The 24,276-nt window shown below is 47.5% G+C and overlaps 1 protein-coding gene across 4 annotated transcripts in view; it reads right to left on the reverse strand.

Annotated features, from left to right (window-relative positions):
• Btbd9 (BTB domain containing 9) overlaps positions 1-24,276 on the reverse strand; it is a 357,625-nt gene that overhangs the window by 105,486 nt on the left and 227,863 nt on the right. For all 4 annotated transcript variants that reach the window (XM_006256185.5, XM_063279037.1, XM_063279038.1 and 1 more), the window contains exon 7: positions 15,734-15,843. In XM_006256185.5, the coding sequence (XP_006256247.1) occupies positions 15,734-15,843 (110 nt within the window). The remainder of the gene's footprint in view (positions 1-15,733; positions 15,844-24,276) is intronic.

Consider the following 24,276-nt stretch of genomic DNA (forward strand, 5'->3'; position numbering starts at 1 on the left):
GTGACTTGGTTTTGACAGGATGTCTGTGGTTCTCATGGTGACTTGGTTTTGATAGGACTTCTGTGGTTCTTATGGTGACTTGGTTTTGACAGGATGTCTGTGATTCTCATGGTCACTTGGTTTTGACAGGATGTCTGTGGTTCTCACAGTGACTTGGTTTTGACAGGATGTCTGTGGTTTCCATTACTGCTTATTCACATTCCTACTGGTAAGGGGGGTGGGGTCCCCCTTCTCCACAGCCTTATCAACAGTCATTCTTTTATCGTTGGTAGCAGCTATCCTGATGGGTAAGACAGGTCACTGGCTGTATTTCCTCTGTGAACTGTCCTTTTGGGACGCTGGCATACAATTTTTAATTGCTTGGGTTTTCTTTTTTCTTGCTTTTGAGTTGCCTGAGCTCTCCTTTGTACATTCTGGGCACAAGCCCCACCAGGTCTATGGCCTACAAATACTTCCTTCCCATCTCAAGGTCATCTCTAACTTGTGGCTGACTCTGATGGGCAGAAGCTTCTTAGTGCCATGTAGTTTCATTTGTCTTGTTTTTCTTGTACTCACTTAGGGGTTAGAAAACAAACAAACCAGCATTGTCCAAACCAATGCGCAGTCTCTCTTCCTAGGCTCTGCTGCCCCAAGGTTTTCTCTGCTGGCTTTAGTCTCTGATCTTATGCTTAATCCTTAGTTCCTCTCGTTGAGTTGTGTGTCCGGATGTGGTAAGTGTTCACTTTCATTCTGATCATGTGGGTATGTGGTTTTCCCAACCCCATCTACTAAAGAGACTCTGCCTTTTACATTTCATACACTTGGCATGGCGGTCAATAAACCAAAACTCCCTTCCCATGCAGAGGGACAATGGCATCCAAAGAGTGCTAATGACCAGGGAACTATTATCAGACCTTCCTCACACATGCTATCCCCCTTCATCACCCAAAGACCCATGATACAAAACAGAGACCCAGAAATAAAAGGAAAGAGCGAGATCGGTGCTCCCCGTGGTGCTCCCAGGTTCTTTCCTGTCATGACAGCACAGGTGGAAAGCACTGAGCGAGTCCACAGCAATGAACGAAACAAGAGCACTCCTTTCTCGGCGGCGTACACTTGACAATGAAATTAAAAGTCAACGGTCTGTACATGCGTGGGTTCCTGTCCAGGTTCTTTATTCTTTAGACGTGAGTATGTTTCTTTCCTCCCTGCCTCTCTCATCCATGACTGCCTCACTTAGCTACAAGTCTGCTCCTGCGTTGACAGCACGCATCCTTTAGTCTGCAGTGTTAACTTTAATATACGATGCTAAGGTCCTCATTCATTCGTTTTCTTTTCTTACTTCAGTGTCGGATCTAACAACCTGTTAACCTTACGTAAAACACATGGGTCACCAGATTGCACCTACCATCTACAGCAGTTTCCCTACTTTGCTGTAGCCTACACAGCTCATGCCCTCACCAGTGGATCTGGAAAACGCTCTGATTTATGACTTCCTTGTGTTCTGTGGCACTCCCACACAGAAATACGTTACTAGGACATAGAGTGACCCACTGGGAGCAGATCTGCTGATAAGTGAAGGACACGCTGAGGACTGAGATTCACCCAAGCATTTTACCTCCTTTCTACTCCATAAGGCCTAGCCTGGTCCATGTCTGGCAAGGCCTCTTCTACCCCATCCCCTCAGCGTAGGCTGGGCTGTTTAGCTCACCTGCTGACACCTCCCCATACACAACTTGCTTCAGCCTGTCCTCTGCTTTAGGCACTCTCCTCAAATAGCATGTGTGATCCTCCCTGTGACAGACTCTGAATAAACGTCTGCCTAATGCCAAGTAGTTTACAGAAGCTCCATCAGTTAAGTTTCACTGACAGAACTAGCCTTCATATTAAGTTTGAGGAATTGGATCTGAGAAGGAACAGCCCCACCCCTGCCACAGTGGGAACTCACTGGCAAGGTCCTAGGAAACCATCTTGCCTGATAGTTACTCTCCTCTCCATATGCTAATGAACTTCCCCAAACCCAGATCTATGTTTCTGTGGCGGAGGACATTTTTTTAAATGAGTGTTTTTATTTTATTTATATTACACTGTTGCTGTCCTCAGACACACCAGAAGAGGACATAGGATCCCATTACAGATGGTTGTGAGCCACCATGTGGTTGCTGGGAATTGAACTCAGGACCTTGGGAAGAGCAATCAGTACTCTTAACCTCTGAGCCATCTCTCCAGCCTCCAGGACATGTTTTTCTAAGCAAAGTTACAAAGCATACCAGTTATGATACATCATAGTATAATGGGTACAAAGACTCTGATGTGACCTGATTTCCAACCGTTTGCTTTTCCTGAAGCACCATTACAGTCCCTTTAGGAGAGAGTCACAATCATAGCCCACCTACTCCCCTTCCTGCACTCTGCTCCTTAGTGGGAATAGTGCTACCTATTTTGTTATGCTTCATAACGTGTATTTAGTTCAAGATCTATGCTAAACACCATTCTTCACAAAGCACCATCTGACCAGCAAAGACAATACATTGAGGGCCCCTCTAATGACCATTGAACACTCACCCTTTCCCACACTGTCCTCTAAGCTATGCATTTCCACCATGTCGTGGTGCCTACCCACTCTGACTCAGATAGCAGGCTTCTTGTAGAAGCCTGGCAGCTCTCGGATGCCCTTATCAGCCTGGCTTCTGGCTCTGCCAACAGAAGAAGCTGGTGATAAACTGAAGAGAAGAAGCTTGCTTCTTGAGGTGCTGAGAGCAGTCGATGAGCACCCCTGTTTACAGATCACAGTCCAGGGCAGTAGCAGGGAGGCACAGTATCCCACAGCTTCAGCAGGAGGCCTATGCTTTTGGCTGGCTCCGACTTTGACTGCTAACTAGGAATCACAACAGAAAGCCACTGGTCTTCCTGGCCCTGTAGACAAGACATGTCCTGGGCTCAAGCCAATGAGATCTTTCCTTCCATAATTTAAACAGTTTAAAGAAGCCTGAACATTGAACCTGGCTCTATGCTCTGGTTAGCATCGCTCATGGAGCATGAAGAACATGAAGGACGAGGAAGGAGGTGAACTTCTGACAGCACGCATCTTTCAAAGCTCCACAAGACCTTAAGGCGGAGACTAGATTCTCATACCACAGAATACCGTCCAAACAGCAGCTAGTGCTTACTGCTCTCCCAGGTCTTCTAAGAGCTAGTCTATTCATCTAGAAGACTCATAAGAAAAAGCTATTTAAAAAAGAAAAAAGAAATGCAAATGGCCCTTAAGCATATAAAAAGAAGTTCAATTTCCCTCCTAGGAGAACTACAGCTAAACTGTAGTGAGGTCTATCTCTTGCCTGAACTATGAGACCCCACAAGTGTGGGAGCCCCCTCCACTGGCACAGCTGTGGGAGCTCGGTCCATTGTAAACCGTGAGAGTCTGCAGAGTGTCTATCTTCTCTACAAAGGGGAGCGCCAACTATTTAACAAAACTCCTGGATTGTGAAAGCCCTCTTGTACAAATCTGTCCCAAAAGTATATTGGCAAAAATGGGAAAAGATTAATGTCCAAGGTGATCAAACCACTTGTAGTAGCAAGGCTGGAAATGATACAAAGAGCGTCACCAGAGACCCCACCGCACTGATGCCACTCATCTACACAGAACACCATGGAGCTATAAAAAGAAGTGAACAGTATGCTTCCACATCTCAGCTCTAGCGTGAGTGCTAAGTCCTGTGGACTGAAGTTCCCAGAACAAAAAGCTGCACACACATTAAAGACTCTACAAGGATGACGGCTGATGAGAACTTCCTAATGTGGGGAGTCGAAATGGAGGTCCAGAGCAAACTACACCTGGGGCAGTCTCTGCTCCCTTTCTAGTCATCCATTGCCTGCCCCTGTCTCTAACATAGCATCCTATCAATGTGTCAGCACTCACTAGCATTCACCAACACCAAGGCTAAGAAGGCCGCCAGGGAGCACCTGACGCCTACTGCAGAGTTCGCAGGCTCTGCTGCTCCCACCGTTCTCACCAATGCATCTGGCAAACACTAGGACTTCCTTTTGTCCCGCGGCTGAAGGAAGTTCAGGCAAGCATGTGTGTGCTGGAACATTTTACCAGGGACACAGTCACTCACCTCGGGCTCTGAATAAATGGTCTTACTCCGTTTCAGCTAAGAGCTGAAATATGGGCCCAGGGAAGATTCCCTTCTCACTCAAAATGCTGCCCTGCCCTTGTCCCACCTGTCTGTACTGCCTTTTTCAGTGGGCAATGAAAGGTCTTCGGGGGGTGACCCGAAGTCTTTGAGTCTGAGCTGGCTGCTGGCCATGCTCTTACTGTGTTCACTGCATTTGATCAACACATTCCTTCACCAGCATCATCCCTTTGCCTGCTTCCCCAGTGTCCTGTGCTGGGGAACCTGGGTCTTTTTAGTTTAGAAATCCTATGGCCACCTGAACATAAAGACTCCACAGGGTGGAGGAGACAGGGGAAACTCCTCAGGACACTCGATCGCTTCAATGAAAACCTACAACAACATATTCCCTTGCTTTCACCTCCAAAGAGCAGTATGCTGTCACAGGCTTTCCATCAAGACTCAAATGAAGGGTGTCCCCCCACCGTGTGAGCCCTGCACATTCCTGTGAAGACACAAGATACACTTGAGACGCTTTGAGAGGGGCCACCCTTGGCAGGAGACTGTTCCACATATCCTACCCCGGCTGCTCTAGAAGTTTCCAATTTTTTTGAGAAAGACGAAAGGAAAAGACACTAAAATGAGAAACTGAAATTCAAGGAAGGAGAAAGTGTTTGGTAGTCAAGTTAGTCTCATGTTTGAAAGTTCTGGAAATCTGTCTTAGATAGGATGTTACTGCTGTGAGCAGACCACAGCCAAGGACAACATTTAATTGGGGCTGGCTTACAGGTTCAGAGGTTCAGTCTACTATCATCAAGGCAGGAACATGGCAGCATCCAGGCAGGCCTGGGGCAGGAGGAGCTGAGAGTTCTACATCTTCATCTGAAGGCTGCTAGGATGAGGGTCTTAAAGCCCACACCTATAGTGACACACCTACTCTAACAGGGCCACACCTAATAGTGCCACTTCCTGGGCCAAGCATATACAAACCGCCACACTAACCTATGTATTTTTTAATGGTGAAAAAAAAATGTACATGAAACTAAAAGTCTTAGGCAACAGAACTAAAGATTATAGATGGGCACACTAAGGGATTAAAAACATTTGAGAAATGATGAAATAGCTAATTTACAAAATATGATAGAGAATTTTAGAAACTAAGACAAGAAAAAGAGATGTTTAAAAACAAAAGTTAATAAATTTTCAGCTATATCAAAACTGATGAATTTTCAAGAATATAATTTTTTGGCTTCTACTCATTCACCGTGGGTGGCTGCTCCTTGTCTCCTACTGTCTGGGACCCTCCCCTCCCCTCCTACTCCCTTCTCTAGAAATCCCCAAATGAGCCAAATTCTGTACCAAAGGAAAAGGCTCTTCCGGCCACGATTAGGTGGAAACCGAGAGGAGGAGTGCTCCTCACATCGCTATGACCCGGGACCGAGCCTGGCTAAGCACACAGTGTGCCAGAGTTGTGGCAGGAGACTCTGGAGCTTGCTAACCAGTTTCCATAACCGTGCCTAACTATAGAGCAGTCTTTTAAAACTTTTACTAAAACTATCCATTTTAAGGGCATATCCTGTCTACCAATTAGCTCTCAAAATGGAAAAACATTCGGCTAAGCCTGTACAACAGCCTTCACTCTAACCTTTCCACCAGCTCACCTTCCCCTGGGTCTTTGACACCTCAAAGTGAGACAGACGAGGCTGCCTCCTTGTTCTCAGGAGGTGTGTACAGTGGCTCTGAGCTAACCTGGCTATGTCACTACGCCGTGCTCATTATGGCTCGTGCATTTACCAGGGCTTTGCGTGTTATGCAGACTGCTGGTTTGTTAACCTGTGTTTACCAGTAGACCCTGTTGTTGAAAACACAATTCATGATGTCTGAAGACTTACAACTATAAGAACTTCTACAGATCTTTAATATTTCTTGCCCTTTTATATATTTGGATCGTCTTTTCTTTTTAAATGGCTGTTTGTTTTGAGAGTTAATATGACATCTGTATCACCTGCTTTAGCTTTTTTTTTTTTTTTTTTTCGGAACTGGGGACCGAACCCAGGGCCTTGTGCTTGCTAGGCAAGCGCTCTACCACTGAGCTAAATCCCCAACCCCCACCTGCTTTAATATAATGTGTGTAGCACCCTGGTCTCTCAGCATGATGTTGCTGATGGCTACCTGTAGATGGATGTCATGGGATATATTTTCAGGATAAAACTGCCAAGAAAGAGTGGAATTAAGTTAGCCAGCACTCATGCAAACATACTCTACACTCCTTTCAGTTCACACTGTTAATAGGAACTTCAAGTATGCTCCTCCCCCCAGCTAAAGCAGTTACAAAATGCTAGGCTGGGTCACTTGTCGAAGATGCTAAGGAGAGGAGAAATAATGCTGTAGGGCAAAGAACATCATCAGTGCACTACGCTGAGGAAATGACTACATGGACCAAGCAATCCCAAGTCCACTTTTAGGGTGCTGACATGATCTTTAAATTTAAAAAGAAGCTAGACATGGTGGTGCATGCCTTTAATCCCAGAACTTGAGAGGTAGAGGCAAAGGGATCTGAGTTTCAGGCCAACATGGTCTACACAGAGAATTCTAGGATAGCCAGGGCTGCATGGTGAGATGCCATCTCAAAAAAATAAAAATAAAACAAAACAGAAATCATCAGACAAGGGGCATGGGAGATATAATTAAGCAGTCCTTAGCATAACTTTTATTTTTATTTAAAAAGTTTTATTCATTTTACATACATGCCATTTATGTGAGCATGTGCTCTAGAGCAATTGTGGAGGTCAGGGGCAACATGGAGTCATCAGTTCTCTCCTTCCACCTCGTGGGCCCTGGGATAGAATTCCAGCCACCCAGCTTTAGTACTGAGCCACCTTGCTGTCTCACTGATTGGAGTTCTTTTGGGGGTGTGGAGGTTAGAGGGAGGGGTGGTCTTGAGGAGCTCTAGCTGGCCTCCAGAGATCCACCTACCTTTGCCTCTGGGGACTTAGGCCCTTTAATGTTTGAGGGACAAGATGCCCACAGGGGATGGCAGTGGCTGCTGCCCTCATTTGGAGGACTATGTGTCTTGGGTGGCTTTTTTAGTCTTAGAATCTGGAGTGACTGAAGATTTAGGACAATCGCTTGCCTGTGTGTAGGGTAAGAGGGTAAGAAATGGGTAGAGAGACGGAGGCTTTGAGTGATTAACAGGCTTACACAGTCAGGCGAGATCTGCCCTAGAGCAGGACACAGACACAGAATGAAGACAGAGATTTTGGACTTTGACCCTCCTTTTACCTTGTGGCCCAAAGGAGACGCCGTGGGATATTTCTAAGTGCCTGTTACATCCTTATCAAGTTTGCTGGTAAAGGAAAACAGACGTTTCACTGGGACGTTCACATTTTCTGATGTGGCACCCTTGGTTTTCACTTATAGAGAGGAATTTTACTAAGTAAAAATGCTTTCTAAAATTCTATCAGAATTAATTAATTTAAAGTTATTAAAAATTTGTAGGGCTGAAGTTGAATGTGGTAGTATAAAAGTCAGATCTAATTTTCTGTTCACGACAGAACCCTTCCCATCAGCAAAACCGCAGCAAAGAGCTCTAGAGGACAAGGGCCCTGCGCACTGTCCCCTGAGCCTGCAGTGCAGCCTGGGCATCAGGAAGCCAGCATCTGTATGCTTTCCCATTGGGTTTGGAGTCTCCTCTTATCAGAAAGGCAATGCCTGGGCAGTAGGGAAAACTCTATTAAAAGAAACTCTTCCTATGTGGGTCCCTCCTGGTAAAACACTGATTGTACTGCTCACCCTAACAGACAAACACTTAAGTGCATTAGTGAATCCTGGGCTGTGTGCACTACCATGCTGGCTTAAATGAACAAAGGCACGACAAAAAGTGACTGTCAGACTGACTGAAGCCTGGACTGTCTCAGCCAAAGACACTCCCATTAATTCCACTAAATCTAAGATCTCTCTCTTTTGAAAAACACCAGCTATCTCCTAATAAAATAATTACTAAGCATCCTCTGGATAGACAAAGTACCATGTGATCTCTCTGCTAAAGGGAGACATAACACACTGCGACAGAGGATTCTGAGACAGGGAGTCAGCATGGCAGTGCACACAGGTAATTTGAGCCCTTGAGAGGTGGAGGCAGGTCTATGAGGAGTTCAAGGTCATTCTTAGCTACAAAGTGAGTTCCAAGTCAGCCTCAGAGAGTTTACAGTGTCTCAAACCAAAAATAAAAATAATGTGAAATAAAATATGCAAAAACACACACACACACAAAAGTAAAAAAAATGATTACAGAGTCTTTCTATAGGGAGCTCCCAAGAGATAACTTAATAACTGAGAGCTAAAACAAAGTAATTTCCTCTGGGAAGGACTTCTATCTGGCTGTCTTAGCTACTTTTTATTGCTCTGATACGATATCTTAGTTAGGGCTTTACTGCAGTGAAGAGATACCATAACCAATGCAAGTCTTGCAAAGAACAACATTTAATTGGGGCTGGCTTACAGGTTCTGGGGTTCAGACCATAATCATCAAGGCAGGAAGCATGGCAGCATCCAGGCAGGCAGGGTGCAGGAGGAGCTGAGAGTTCTACATCTGAAGGCCTCTAGGAGAAGACTGGCTTCCAGGCAGCTAGGACTAGGGTATTAAAGCCCACACCTACAGTGACACACTTTCTCTAACAAGGTCTCAACAACTCCAACAAGGCCACACATCCTAATAGTGCCACTCCCTAGGCTATGCATATTCAAACCACCACAGGAAGCTCTGGGATGGGGGGACGGGTTCACAGTTCCAAAGGGTTAGAGCATATGATCATCAAGACAAGGCAAGGCAGGCAGGCAGGCAGGCAGGCAGGCAGGCAGGCAGGCAGGCAGGCAGGCAGGCGCTAGAGCAGCAGCTGAGAGCTTACATTCTCCTCCATAAGCATGAGGTAGAGAGAGTGCTAATTGGGAATGGTGTGGCCTTTTGGATCTTTAAAGCCCAACTTCGTTGGCACACCCTGTCCAACAAGGTGACACCACTTCCTAATCTTTCCCAAACAGTTTAAAAAATTGAGGAACAAGGATTCAAATTTATGAGTCTATGGACCAATTCTCATTCAAACGCCACACCTGCTGTCCTGCAAAACTTGATTATTTCTTACCAATAGGCCAACTTCTTCTGAGAATCCTTCCACAGGGACTTCACCTTCCATTACATCTACAGCTGAGAGCTCCAAGTAACTGAACTCAAACTCAAAACTCTGGGAGGGCTGAAGGCGGCTTAGCAGTTAAGAGCACTGGCAGAGCAATCGCAGAGACTGGGTTTCAGATCTTAGCACGTGCATAACATGTAAAGCCTGCAACTCCAGCTCTGAGTTTACATAACACGTAAAGCCTGCAACTCTCAGCCTCTCTTTGCCTCTGTGGCGCTCACATGTGTACATTCACTCACATAGACATAACTACATCTCAGAAACCACTTAGACAGCACTTCAATGAACCCTGTCTCTTTTGCATTGCATTCCTTAAATCTTCTTATATTGAGGCATTTTTTTAAAAGTTGTATGAGTTATTTGGAATTTTTATTGGTATGGTTTCCCAAACTACACAAAACAATGCTATTTTTCCTGTGAAACTACAATGAGGATAATTGTGGTCTCTTATTAATCACGTGTTGGTTATGACCCTCTATGTATCCCCAAGGCTTCCTACTTTATTTGAATCATAATATTATATTAAAAGTTCAAACTTTGCACTATCTTCAAAAAGAATCCCTCAGGATTAGTATAATATGGGGGGGGGATTTTAGACTGGGTGATTTTAAATCTTATAACCTAACTCCATTTTTGAGGTATTTATTTTAAACTCAAATTTCTGGAGCCAAAAATAAGACATGTAAATGGGTAGAGCCGATTGGATGGCTTTGTTGTCATTGATACTGCACTGTGAATGGATCTTCAGCAATACATTCGCTAGTTCTGGTGGACAACCGAGAGAGACGACAAGAGACTATTGTATAGTTTAGGGGGCTTCTGGGCCCTTCTTTGGCATTAAGCTATTCCTAACATTCGGACTTTTGTTTAGTGGCCTCTTCCTTCTGGGAGCTTTCAGAGAGCTGGAAGCATCCTCCATGCTGGGTACGTTTCATAGTGCCTGACGGTGCTATGAAGGTTGCTGGGGGGGACAAAGGCATCAGCAGTCTCATGCAGAGGTGACCTCTGTATCTGTACGGCCAACCTAGCATGGAGACAGGTATTGACTGGTGCCATAGGAACATGGCTTTACGGGCAGTAGTCACTCGCTCACACTGATCAGATCTGAGCCCTACTCAGTGAGAGAAGACCCATCCCTAGAAGCATAAACCCTGTCAAAAGCTCTTGATTAAGGTAATCTTAAGCTTCAGGGAGGAACCTACAGTTGCTATTTGGCCAAACTGATGTAACATCAAGCTGTCTTCTAAACACCTGTGTTTATAATGCTCTGGAGACAAGCGTTATTTATCAGCCTTAATCAGAGCAGCCGGTCTTTGCAGAGAGGAGGTGAATGCAAAAACCCATGAGTCTGCAAGACACTGAGAATAAAGGAGGCCGAGGGCTCAGCTCTAAGGTGTTTCAGTACATTAGGTCCAGGGAATATTACAGAAGAGGGAGAAGAAAGAATCTAAGAGTCAAGAGACAGGGAGATGAGCTGCAAAATGCCACAGTAATCGTGAACTCCCAGCAGCAAAGCCGCCCTTATGGGCAGTGGCCTCCACACTGAAAGCAGAATGACAGATGGACTAACTGTAGCTGAAGGGCCGAGTGCATGGAGCAGTGTCAACTAACTTCAAAATACATTTTCTCATACAGTTTGCGATACACCCTAGAACACCATAAATGATGGTAAAAAAATCTCACACCATTCTCAGTAATGACATGGCCCATGATGGCACCGCTACTGTTATTCTAAGGCTGTTTAGTACTAAAAGGGACAGCGTGCATGAATTACTGTATCACTGGTAACTAAGGTTGAATATGGAGAAAAGGAGGTGGAAAACAGACGTAAGGCTAAACTGAATCTGAATTAGCAGTTTCAGGGCATATTAATGATATATTATACCTGTTGTATATAGGATAAATAGACAAGGTTATAAGCATACATTTCCTACTTCTGCAAACTAATAAAGACAGCAGCTAGCATCATCTATTGTATATCCACTACATTTTCAAATTTCACCTCCTTCTAAACAAAAAGAGGGTTTCTTAAAGAAATGGCTGGTTTCAGATCAAGGGCATGAATGGTACAAGATGACTCAGGTGTGCTGTGTTATATTACAAATCTAAGAACTATGCTGAGTTACATCAGTAAGTCCAAGGGCCAGTCAAAGCTGAGTGTCTGAAGACAATGATAAATGGCGTTTTGTTGGTTTGTTTGTTTTTTAAAGTTGCATGGCTAGGGAGACGGCTCTAGGGAGATGTGTGCTATTATGAAGACCTGAGACTAGCTCCCCATGTGAGACGCTGGCCAGGACAATGCACTCCTGTAACCAGAGACAAATGGGCCCTCACACATGCTAGACAACCAGTCAAGCCAGTCAGTGAGTTCCAGCTTAAGTGAGAGGCCTACCTCAAAACCCAAGGAGGTGAGGGACAGAGGAAGGCACACGGCAGTTGACCTCTGGCCTATATACCGCAAGCACACACACATGTATACATGCACACACACATCACACAGTTACAACAACGAACACGTTACTGGGGTGCAATGCTGCACAACACTTCTCCTAGGAAAGCCCAGGAGTCTACGTCTCTGGTCACATTGGAGCATCTTAGGGAGCTGCTTCTTCAGTTTAAAAACTGGCACAGAAAGGATTACCAAACGAAACCTTAGAGAAATGTTCTCTCTCCATCACTTTCCGCTATCAAAAAAGATACCTTGGAACAGCATTCTGTACTCCCCAATTATGAAGTGACAGATTTAAGGAACAGACATCAATGGATGGAAATGTCCAAGAGAGAGATACCCTGCACGTCTGTGTGTTTTAAGATGGCAGAGCACACGTAATGGTAGCTGTGGAGCAGAATTATCTAAAACTAACAGTAAAACCCAACTAAGCTTCCCACTTCCTTGTCACAGGAACGCAATCGCTGAGCACACCGGGGTTCAGTGACCAAAACGCAGGCTTGTCAGCCACTCTGGTGACAAAAGTCTTTTCCCTTAGCTGAAAAGTCATTACCAGAGAAGAGCTGGTCTTAACTCGGGGTACCGGCCATTTATCTGAAGCATTTGAGAGGGGGGCTGGGCATGGAATTCAGGGCCTTATGCATACTGAACAAGCATGGGGTTTCGAAGCCACACCCCAGGCCTGTTTCTTCCTCCTTAAATTCTGATTTGAGTAACTTACAAAATACAAATTTCCTCATTGCACACACTGAAACTATTAGAAGACATTTCAATGCTGGCTGACCAGTTAATAGCTTAAGAAATTACTATTCAAATGTGAGGGATTATAATGGCACTATAATATGAATGCCAACTTACGTTTAGAGCTATACAATGACTGATCTACAGATGAAGTGATAAGGGGGAGTAACTTCAAAGTAAGCTGGTGATGGCTGGCTGGCGAGATGGCCCAGTGTTAAGAGGACCTGCTGGAGTTCGATTCCCAGCACCCTTATGGTGGCTCACAACCGGCTACGACTCTCTCTACTGGCTTCTATGGGCCAGGTACACATGCGGTGCAGACATACATGCAGACAAAGGATGCATCCACATACAAACAGTAGCAATGTGGTGGAGAGGACGGTGTAGACGGGATAGAACTGGTCTGGACTGCAGTCCCCAGCGAGTAACTACTGGGATACTCAGAGTGAATGGGGATGCGGAGTCTGCGCCCTTGTCAAACATGCACAAAGGTCACGAAGTAGAGCACTGAAGAGCGCCACTCTCAGGAGGCCAGAACTTGTGAAACAGTGGATGCTTCTGCCCTAACTACTGCTTCCCTGCCTTCCTGCCACTCTTCCTAACATGGAGGTGACAGTCACCATAGACCTACTCAGCCAGGAGAGAAGGAATCCCAGCAGGATCCAAGCAGTCACCAAGTGAGCAGCAGCAGCAGCTGTAGCTGGTTTGATCTAGCAAGGGACGACCCAGGGACAGAGGAGCCTGAGCTCACTGCGGCTTTCCCGCTAAGCTGTGCGTGGGAAGCAGTATGATGATGACACTGTTATCAGAAGTCAGGTCATGGTGCCACACGCTGACAACCCTAGCATTCGAGACACAGAGTCAGGGGATTATGAGCTTGGGGGTCTATACAGCCAAACAAAACTGAAACAACCCCCAAACAAAACATGGAAAGAAGCTCTTGATGGGAGAAGACAAAATGCTCAGTTAGCGCCGCATGGCTTCCCAGCATCACTGTGAGTTCTGACATTAAGATCTGATCTTAATGCACACAACTGTTTTAAAGTCATTGCTAAGGTCTCGAGAAAAAGAGTGAGAAGACCCTGACCTGTTCAAGGAAGACAGAGGACTGAGAAAGCATCCATGGATCTACAACAGGGGCGTTGACGTTCTATTAACTATTCACAGTCATTTGGTTTTTCTCCTGTTGCTTTCCAGCCATGACAATCTCAGGTTGACTAGGCGGCTCTCAAGGAGATGTCACGTAAAAGAATTCGCCTCTGGGTACCTCTGAGCCGCCGACTGGGCACCCACTCCTTTTGTGGGTGTCCTCAGCAGGGTGGCTGGCTAAGCCCAGCACGCTGCTCGCATACATCTGACGTCATCGACATGGAAGTGTGTCCATGGCAACTTCAAACACCTCTGTAAGCTAAATGAAGCTGCAGTGTCAGACTCAGGGTCACGAGGTCCCCAGAGCCCCTCACACTGACACCACCTCGCTCTCTGTGACGGCGACCCCAGGAGGTGCAGAGTGGAGGCCACCACTGTCGTCACCTGCTGGTCAGTGCACATCCACAGCTGTGGCTCTGCATTGCTGCTGCTATCTGACTGAGGCACAATGACAGGCATGTGACCGTAGTGCTCCCTTGCAGTCACTCTGGTAAACACTGTAAACCTCACAGAAGAGGGCCTGGGGTGTCTGATGAGACACCAAACCACCATCTTGCCTTTGCAACCTTCTCCCTTCATCGGACATACCTGAGGCTATGAGCGTCATGGGTAATACTGGCTGGGTTGGCTTTGACTAACATGCCGACCAAGGATGCGTGCCTCGCAATGGACATACTGGCTTCTCTACCAGATGGGTCTGTTTCTTAGTTAACCACAGGATCAACAAACGTATTCTTTCTGCAGTAGGAAGGGGAAGCATTTACATGGATGCAACACGTGTAAAAGTGTAGTCCTCGGGGCTGAAGCCCTGCCACACAGGTGTTGAGTCTGCAGGGTCTCGGTTCTACAGATGTCCCTCAGCAAAGCCTCTCTCAACTGCACACAGTGAGGCCTCAAGTCTCCCCAGACCTACACAGCACACAGAATGAGACAGTGACACCACACAGTGCTTCAAACCTGTTAATTTTCACATCACTTGAAAGTCACAAAAATAGCACAAATATTCATTTTTTTTTAAAAAAATTACATCAATAATAAAGTAAAAAATAAAACAACTTTTCGGGGTGAGCTCTAAAGGTGCTCTTCTCAGGGGGCGCTCCCCAGTCTGGCTACTTCTGTAAGTAATGAGGGAAATGCAGCGGGGGTGGGGCTGCACACTCCTGCTCCTCACACAGCATTGTATGTTGTCCTCCTCCTCCCTGTTAGTCTACCACGCTCTAAAGACTTGTGTCAATGTGCATGTGTGTCCCAACACGGCCAGGAGAACGAAATCCTTCAAAGACACAGCAGTTTGTTCTAGGTAAGGCTAGGCAAAGCATACGCTCACACCAGTGAGTTATTTCCAAGGACAGCTACAGCAAAAGCAGAGCTTCAAGGATCTCAGGAGCCTAGCTCCACAGGAGGGGAGGAAAAGCCAAAGGCCTGGGAAAACAGAGTACAGTGCCTGGGAGGGAGAAGTCACTCTTGATACTGCCAAGGCCAAGGCCAGGGATGGAGTATGCACAACGGACTACACAAAACCGGACACAGGAGAAAACGAGCAAAGGTCCTAGAGCTGAAAACACCCCGGGAAAACTTCGCCAGGCAGCTCCCACCCAGTGCCTTACTTCCTGAAGGGCAGGTCAGCATTCCAGTCAGACTGTACACAAGGACAGCAATTGGACTAGGCAAAGAGAATCCCGGCCGACTTGTCTTTGAGAACGTCCTACAGCTACACTTCCCATTCACATCCAATCAAAGCCTTGGAAGGCTACCTGCTCAGTATCAGACAGCCGCCCTCCCCAGCCCTGCCTTCTCTTAGAGACAAGCCTTGGCGGGGAAGCCTTTGCTACCGAGAGCATCTGTACTCTGCAGATCAGAGCAGTTCCCAGAATGACCCCGGTGCTCGGCCACAGCATCGTCTTCGCGTTTGGTTCCGTAGGCTTCCCGAGCTTATTATTTTGAATTTTTGTACAAATAAACAGCATTCTCTGTCACTGAGCCATATGACGTTCAAACATCAGCGGCAGTCCTCAATCAGAGCTGCCTAATAGGCACTACTACAATCCGAAAACACTGGAAGGCGGAGTGTCTAGGTAGATATGCAGAAAGGTCACTGTGGTACTTACCTATCAGGCCCTTCTCCAGAGTGAAGGCTTTGTTTGTAAACATGCATTCAAAAGCCACAATGTGGAAAATCTTGTTCACTGTGTTGTGAGTCCCAACTATTCGAATGTACCTGAAGGCGAGAAGAGAGACAGCTGTTGGAAGGAACTCTGCCACAGCCAGGGGAGGCAGGGGAGGGAGGACATGGAGCCAGAAACAGTAAAGGGGACCTTGAAAACCTTCAAGTCAACCTCCTAGGCCGGCTCATGGCCAGGCCATTTCTCGGGGAATGTAGTAGAACTCAGATCTGATGTACCTAGGAATCACACTAGGTCCTATTCAGCTCAACCCTTGGATGTCAGGACAAATGGAAACCCAGGAGGCATTTACCCAGGAGAGTAACAACCAGCTTCTACCTTGCCTCATGGCTAGGAGTCTGTCTGGGTACATGTGCAAAACTATAGGCAAAGTCAAATGCTTTCGGCTCCGAGAGCTTCCTTCCATGCGTTGCAGACAAATGCATGCAATCAATGCTGCTTCCCTGTCCCGAAGCAAACATGCACAGAGCCTACTGAGAAGCACCACGGACATCACTTATTTTACTGCTCCCATCCCAACTAGAAAGTGAAGCCCACATACTTACGCCGGCCCCCACGTGACTGCCGGGGAGCCTCCCCTGTAGGGAGGACCCAGCCTGCTCTGCAGCCTCCGCCTGGCCCCACAGCTCTGCCATCTGCACACCGCGTGCAGTGGCACTGGGCAGGTCTGGAGTGCCTTGGCCTGTTCACCCTGCCCGTTTCCCTAGAGACTTCATCTGCCACACACAAGCATTAAACCTTGGAGCGGCTTGCTCTCTTGTCTCCGAAAGGACTGACGGTTCACAGGTTAACGAAGACACAAACTCACTCTTCTGAGTGTCACGCAATTCCAAAGGGAAGGTGCCCTACACGATCTTACTAGAATTCAAGAGGGAAGACCATGAAAAACAACTAAGGATGCCCTTGCAAACTGTGAACTCTGAGGGACAGGGGCCTGTGAGAGAACAGATCTCAATTAGGAAATGACAGTCCGGGCAAGGTTTTAATAATACCCTCCCTCAGATGAAGAACAACCTTCGATTCAGATGATATAATTTTACTTCCGAGTTAATCGCTGTTCACTAATTCTGTAATCTTGTAACATTTCTCATCAGTCCGGATTACGTGCAGGATGTAGAACACTATTTGGAATGTTCACATTAAGGTGACTCTATTTAGGGCTTTTACCTCATGCCCTATCCTCTTCCGTTTCTTCCAGCCTGTGCCTCATGGCACTCCCTGTGCAGCTCATTTAACCATCTGCTCCTTGACACTGCCGATCACTCATCTTCAGAACCCGCCCTAATGACATCGCCTGGACTAGCTACTCAGAGTGCTTACACTTCCTGCAGGGAGGCGCCATCCTTCCCTTGCCGAGCCCTAACAACTGTTCCTCCTCTCAGGAGCCCGCAGGCACACGGAAGGTTTCCTGGCTTTCCTCAGCCTCAGTGTGGAGAAAGAGGGCGGCGCAGTTGGTTAGGTGTGGTTTTTGCCAGGGAGTTCATCTAAAGTAAGGTCGTAGTGGATCCGTGCTGTCTTTTCCTGTTGTCAGCGGCGGTCTCCCCTGTATTTTCTGGAAGGGAAGGGGTGGACTGAACCTGGAGCCTTGGCCTGAATCTAATTTTGGTCATTTCCTGTAACCACAGGAACTCGACCAGCAGAGCACTTTCAACCGCAGAAGCCCGAGGTGGCCCGAGCGCTGCCCTCTGCAACCTTAGAGTGGGCAGTTTGGTGCAATGTGATCGGATCCTATTCTCAAGGTCAAGTTACCAGAGAAGGGCTACCTCTCCCACAGTGCGGGGTAAAAGCCCAGGCGGAACGGGCCTCTCCCTTCCTGGTGCCTAAGCAGATGCTGAGCAGGTCCTGCCTGCCCTTTGGAAGCACGAAAACCAAGCTTTCCAGTAGATTACAGTCATTTCCCAAATTTTACCCAGGCAGGAATAGACAAAATTATGCAAGTTTTCCTTCCCTTGCCCACAGTTAAGAGCAACTGAAGACATTTTACAACTTTAATGACAGTGTTTGTGACAATAAACAAAATAATAGATAAGAAGAACACAGACAAATGGTCCAGGTCAAAGCCACCATAAATGAAGACAGCATTATCCCCGCCCATGGCCCTGAGGTCAAGCCAGCCATTCATCACTGTACATCACTTGCTGGCCACGCAGCATGCCGGGAGCCCTGTCACCCCAACCCCTCTGCTTTCTAAGCCTGGGCAGTTTCAGCATAACTCACAGCAATGCTTGATCTCCTTATCCAAGCTCATACTTCAAGAAATAAAAACCATAAGCAAGAAGCCAGCCAAGCTCCTGCCCTGAAGAGCCAGACTGGAAAGAGCACGGCTTCTCCAAACGGCCAGGCTTCAATGGCTGCCGACGGCCCGGAGCCCTACACTAAGAAGTCCAAAGCCTGCCTTAAAGAGACCCTTAAGCAATGACTGAGGATGCGCGCAAGCACCTCCCTTGATCACTGGCTCATTTCCTTCCAGAGCTGAGAATGGAGTAGCCCAGGGCGGGTGAGAAGCTGCAGCTGAAAACCCAAGAGAAAGGGTTGGGATGGAGTCCATTCTTTTTGTTTTGTCTTTTAACTTTCTTTGAAAAGAGAAACAAAATGATTCTAATGTTTAAGCAAGGGAAGTGGCTATCACTCCTTGCCACCAGAATCCCTGGACAGCAAACAGGCGAAGCTTCGGATTTGCTCTTTCCCTTCAGTGCTGTCTCTGTGGTGCACAGTCACTTGTGTCACCTAGTAACAAGGGCAGAGGCTGCAAGGGCCTCATCAGTGTGCAGGGAGGAGCAGCACCAGGAAACTGGAGAGCTCCGCTCTGTTCTCAGAGGTCCTCAACACGGCGGCTCTGTCTGAAGGTAATTAAAACTTAAAGTGTGCTGTAGAAGCCACAAGGCAGCAGAATGGCCGGACTCAAAAAGATAAATGCCACCCACACCGGTGCCAGTGAACCGATCTCTTTCTGACACTTCCCTGCTCTCTTTGTGTTCAGTCTTCGAGTGGCTGCCAGAGCCTGGGCCTTGAACACAGTTCAGAACAAGATGTTTCAGTAACGAAGTTCGTCAGAGCTGAGAGACTGGGTGAAAGGGAGCCTGTCTTCTTTAACAAGAGAAAGTTAAAATGTTCAGGACAGCCTACTAAAACTAGAAAGCTCTGAAGACTTTCAGACCAGTGTGGGCTTCAGAGCAATGCAGCCACCATGGGGGCAGATGAGTCGTTTGAGAGAAAAGAAGCAATTAAAAGCTTTGTTTCCTCCTCTTTTAAGAAAGGTCAACAATATACCCCCAAGTCATAGGTTTGCAAAGTTTGCAAATCCTGTGGCCAGGTGCAGGATACCTCCCCTTGAGTTGTTGGCCAAGTAACCACAGCCCAGAGGCTACCAAAGCCATCAAGGTTAGTACCATTGCTCTTGGCTGCCCATCAGAACTAGTTACTGCTGAAAACACCACGCACTCTGGATACAAACCACAGAGACACAGAGCTGGTAGCCCTCTCTCTGCACTAGCTGGCATTTGATGTCCTGGAAGGTGTTATGCAAGCCATTCGAGAAGAAAAGCCACAACCACCTTTTGTGCTACAATAGCAAACTGCTCAAGGAAGATATGGTTACTGGTACAATAGAGGCCTGAAGGTTCTGGGTTAATGACTGCTTCCTGATCAGATCGAAAGCCCATTCTGGGGGAGGGGATATATGCATAGCACTGTAGAACTGTTCAAAAGCCTGGGGCTAAGGAGGTCTCAGGAGCCATTGGGGAATCTGTAGTGAGAGTTCTGGAATTTTGGTTTCCTCTGAAAACACAAATACCATAAGAATGTGCTTTTCATTTAATCCCAGGTGTGGGGATGTGGGACCGCTTCATACGTCCACAGCAGCTGACTGTGATTTGCCTCGTGCTCTAGCGGAGGCACAGTTTTGCCAGCTGCAGACAGTTTCTGCGATTGTGTGGCATTTGGAATTCAGCGCCTTTTCAGAGGGTATAAATGTTAGGACCCTGAGAGGTGGGGTGGGTGACTGTTGGCTGTTGGGGGTAGGGGGTAGCTGTGCTTTATTAGTAGTCGTGCCCAAAGAACAAACCAAGGGAAAGGAATTAGATTCAGGGATCTCTGTTTCTCTCCCCCCTATTCTTTATTTCCTATCTAGTGACAGGGGTGAACCCAGGGGTGGGAGGGATGGGGGGGAGAACCCACACAGTAGCAAGGGTCAGCTACAGGGATTCACTACTTAGGTGTCACCACCAGGACATGCAGTTGAACTGCCCTCCCAGTATTTACACTGCTGTCAGTGCAGCGCTCAGCCTCGAGCGGAGAAGCCTGCCTGCCATGGCAATGGGTCGAGGCCAAAGTGATGAGAGTAAGTGACTGCTGAGCACTTGGTCCCAAATGGGACATCGATGTCACCTCCTTCTAATACAGAGAACATCATGGAGGAAGATGGCAAAGGACTATGGGAGCCAGAGGGTAGGGAGAAGCACAGTGGGGCACTGACATGGATGCTGCAGTCCTGAAGACGGAGAAGCTGTGACTGCTGTATCCCCCTGCCCGGTCCCCCAGGAGGGCACGAGGGAAGGAAAGAATGGGACTAGATAGGAAGGAGAGGATCAGGGAGGAGGGTAAGAGAGAGTGGCTGTGAACGTACATCTTAGTACACTGTATACCAAGTACAATGTTGTCAACTTGTACAAATAATTAACAATGAAAATTAGCCAGAAAACGTCGACAGTAAAACCTTTACAGAGTGTTTAAATGAGTTAAATAGTTTAGAGTACTAAAGGCAAGGCTTGGCAGAGTAGGGTATCTTAAGAGTAGACTGCTGGGTACATTATTTTGTGGTTTGGACTTTGAATGCTGGGCCAATGAGGAGGAGAGCGCTCCTGATGGCCACAGGGCACACTTGGCTCACACAGACAGGTCTGGCCCAGCCACTGAGGCAGCACAGCAGGGCACCATAGGGCAAAGGAAGCAGGTTCTATTAAGAATGTACATCTCCAAAATTTCCTACTTTGCAGTCATAACAACGTACCTTTTCTGGACCTGTCTCAGTGCTTGTGAAAGCAAGAGAGGAACCAATGGCCTGCCACGAGCTTCAAGCCCCCACCCACTTGCCAAGCCCCCTCTTTGGTAAAGAAAGAGAAAGGAACCCAGGCAGACTCATCACGGTGATGATTTGCACCACTCAGTCCATCGGAAGGTTCAGACTAACTCATTAAGGCACATGCCACTTCCTTAGAGGCCTTTGGTGACGTCATGGCTTGTCTGCTGTTAGGGAAAGGCACGTGTTCTCACCCTTCATCTGTCCGTCATTTCTGTCATTGCTTCCGGAGCCAATTTCTCACAGCTAACAGTGAAAACTAAGCATCTTAATGTACTAAAGAAAAGAGAAACTCAGTGGACTGTACACTCCTACCTTAACTGCCTAGTCTCTAGTTCCATTAGAGCGACTCCTTAACCCTTAAGTCTCAGTTACATGGTTCTCTATACTGAGCACGTTCTATTATGGGATAAAATTTATTTTAAGACTATTTAAGTAAGCTCTCAAGGAATCAAGGGAATCTAAAATTCAATAGAATTTCAATCTTTGGTAAACAAAGTTTATTTTCAAATTGGACTTTACACTATTGGCATAAACAGATACCATGGTCAAAGCTGTTCGCATGTCTAAGAAGGGATCCTTAATAGTTTGCATCCTCTTCCAAGTGGCCTTAGAGAACTCTGAGAAGTTCTGTTCTTTGCATGTCTAGGTACAGACCCCTGACAAGAACAAATTGCTACTCTTACTAGAGGTTTACCTGGGGTTTGGTCACTCCCGAGGCTTCTGTCCAACCTTTGCCTTCTTTCATCTAACAAAGCACATGGTCCTCCAAGCCCAAGCACAGCTACATTCCACAGTTACCTACGGTTCCTCAGGCCTCCAATGCTGGGCGTAAGGTCTGTGCTCTGAACAGCAGACCACAAGCTGGGAGGGAGGGAGGGACTCTGGGCCTTGTTGCTAAGGCAGTTGGTGGAAAACAGTTTGCGGCCAGAATGACAAAAAGCTTCTAGAAAAAGCATGCTGCAACAGAGAAGATTTGTAACTGTTAGAAAGCCTTCCCGCTGGCTGCTCTGGCCGCTATAGATTCTCCTCTGCCGACACCGGCGAAGCCCCTGCAGTGGTGAGCACTTGGAGAGGGAGAATTACGGAAAGGTTAAACATTGTGTGCAGTTCGCCTAAGCACAGGCTACCAGCTCAGAGAGCGACCAGGCCCTTGCTGTCTGGCCTGGGGCCCTGCAGAGGGAGCAATCATGCACCCCCTTCCCAGACACTCAACCTGAAGGGCAAACAAAACAAGAAGCCATCTTGTTTCGCTGAAAAAATTGATGCCACAGAGAGCAAGGGGCAGAGACGATGGTTAGAGGCGATTACAGCGCAACCCAGAGCTCCCTCAGCGGAGAGGCACCCAACACAGTGGGAAACATCTGAGGTTTTCCACAAAAGAGGCAGAAGGGAATACCCAACAATAACTTTTCCCTGTCCCCCAAATATTCAGAGCCTAACGAACACTGCCACGTGCCTTTAACTTACAAAACTGTTCTTGGAATTATTACCACCTGAACTAATTGTACTGTTTAAATAAATCACATAAAATTATATAAGGTGTAAAGTTTATTTAGTTCATTTCAATTTTCTGCTTCTGCATTTAAGCTCTTAAAGGTATCCTGAGTCAAACTGTCATTAATCAAGATCCACCCACCAGGTACAAGAAATTCGACTAAGCCAGTGAGGAAGGAGCAAAGAGACAGGACCTAGACCTCAATCAGAAGACATTCACGCTAAGCCACGGACAAGAACGGAAGCACTGTGCAGTTCTGAGGGGATGAGCCCGGGGATGAGCGGCTAGGTCTTCAGTTGTCCTGGGCTCCACACTGGAGGAGCATGGGAGAGAGTAGAACACTCACTACCCACTCATTCACATATGGAAGCTTCGTCTTCACACACGTACCCAGAGCTTGGGCTGTCAAAGTCCCAGGGAGAATCCACTACACTTATTTCAAAGGCCAAAAGCAAGTACACAGGGTTCCCTTTATACCCCACCCCCAGAGATCCACAGCCTGTGTGAACGGTGTTACTGGGCACTTGTCATGTGCCTGCAACTCCCAGTCTGCGCAATACAAATACATCCCTCCCCATGGGACTTAGAGTTAAGGAAACAGATAACACATTGTTATCCACTGTTCATAAATGAAGTACACGCCATAGAGCCTTGCAGACAATCATGCTTGCCTAGGACAAAACACTTACAAAACCACTGTCTGGCGGAATGCAAGCTGGGTCAAATGGAGGGCATGACCAGCTCTGCCCAACACAGAGGCACGGGAGCTGGGGTCTAGGACACGAGGTGCTGGACAAAACAGGAAACTCAATCAAACGGGCTCCTTACACCCAGACGGAGGAGCCAGCTTGAATGCCATTGGACGGAACATGTACTTCCTGGTTAGGCTGTCTCTTCTTCACACTGTAGTATTTCAAGGATTCTGAGGTGGAAGTAGGACATAGAAAGTGAAAATTAAGTCTGAGCAATAAATAAAGAGGAAAGACACAGAGGAGGGTGCAGGGAGCACAGCAATGAGTGGAGGGACACAGAGGAGGATCGGGGAGCACAGCAATGAGTGGAGGGACACAGAGGAGGATCGGGGAGCACAGCAATGAGTGGAGGGACACAGAGGAGGATCGGGGAGCACAGCAATGAGTGGAGGGACACAGAGGAGGATCGGGGAGCACAGCAATGAGTGGAGGGACACAGAGGAGGATCGGGGAGCACAGCAATGAGTGGAGGGACACAGAGGAAGGTGCGGGGAGCACAGCAATGAGTGGAGGGACACAGAGGAGGATCGGGGAGCACAGCAATGAGTGGAGGGACACAGAGGAGGATCGGGGAGCACAGCAATGAGTGGAGGGACACAGAGGAGGATCGGGGAGCACAGCAATGAGTGGAGGGACACAGAGGAGGATCGGGGAGCACAGCAATGAGTGGAGGGACACAGAGGAGGATCGGGGAGCACAGCAATGAGTGGAGGGACACAGAGGAAGGTGCGGGGAGCACAGCAATGAGTGGAGGGACACAGAGGAGGATCGGGGAGCACAGCAATGAGTGGAGGGACACAGAGGAGGATCGGGGAGCACAGCAATGAGTGGAGGGACACAGAGGAGGATCGGGGAGCACAGCAATGAGTGGAGGGACACAGAGGAGGATCGGGGAGCACAGCAATGAGTGGAGGGACACAGAGGAGGATCGGGGAGCACAGCAATGAGTGGAGGGACACAGAGGAGGATCGGGGAGCACAGCAATGAGTGGAGGGACACAGAGGAAGGTGTGGGGAGCACAGCAATGAGTGGAGGGACACAGAGGAGGATCGGGGAGCACAGCAATGAGTGGAGGGACACAGAGGAGGATCGGGGAGCACAGCAGCAAGCAGAGGGACACAGAGGAAGGTGCGGGGAGCAC

This window comes from Rattus norvegicus, chromosome 20, assembly GCF_036323735.1.
Source record: "Rattus norvegicus strain BN/NHsdMcwi chromosome 20, GRCr8, whole genome shotgun sequence".
NCBI classification, from domain to species: Eukaryota; Metazoa; Chordata; class Mammalia; order Rodentia; family Muridae; genus Rattus; species Rattus norvegicus.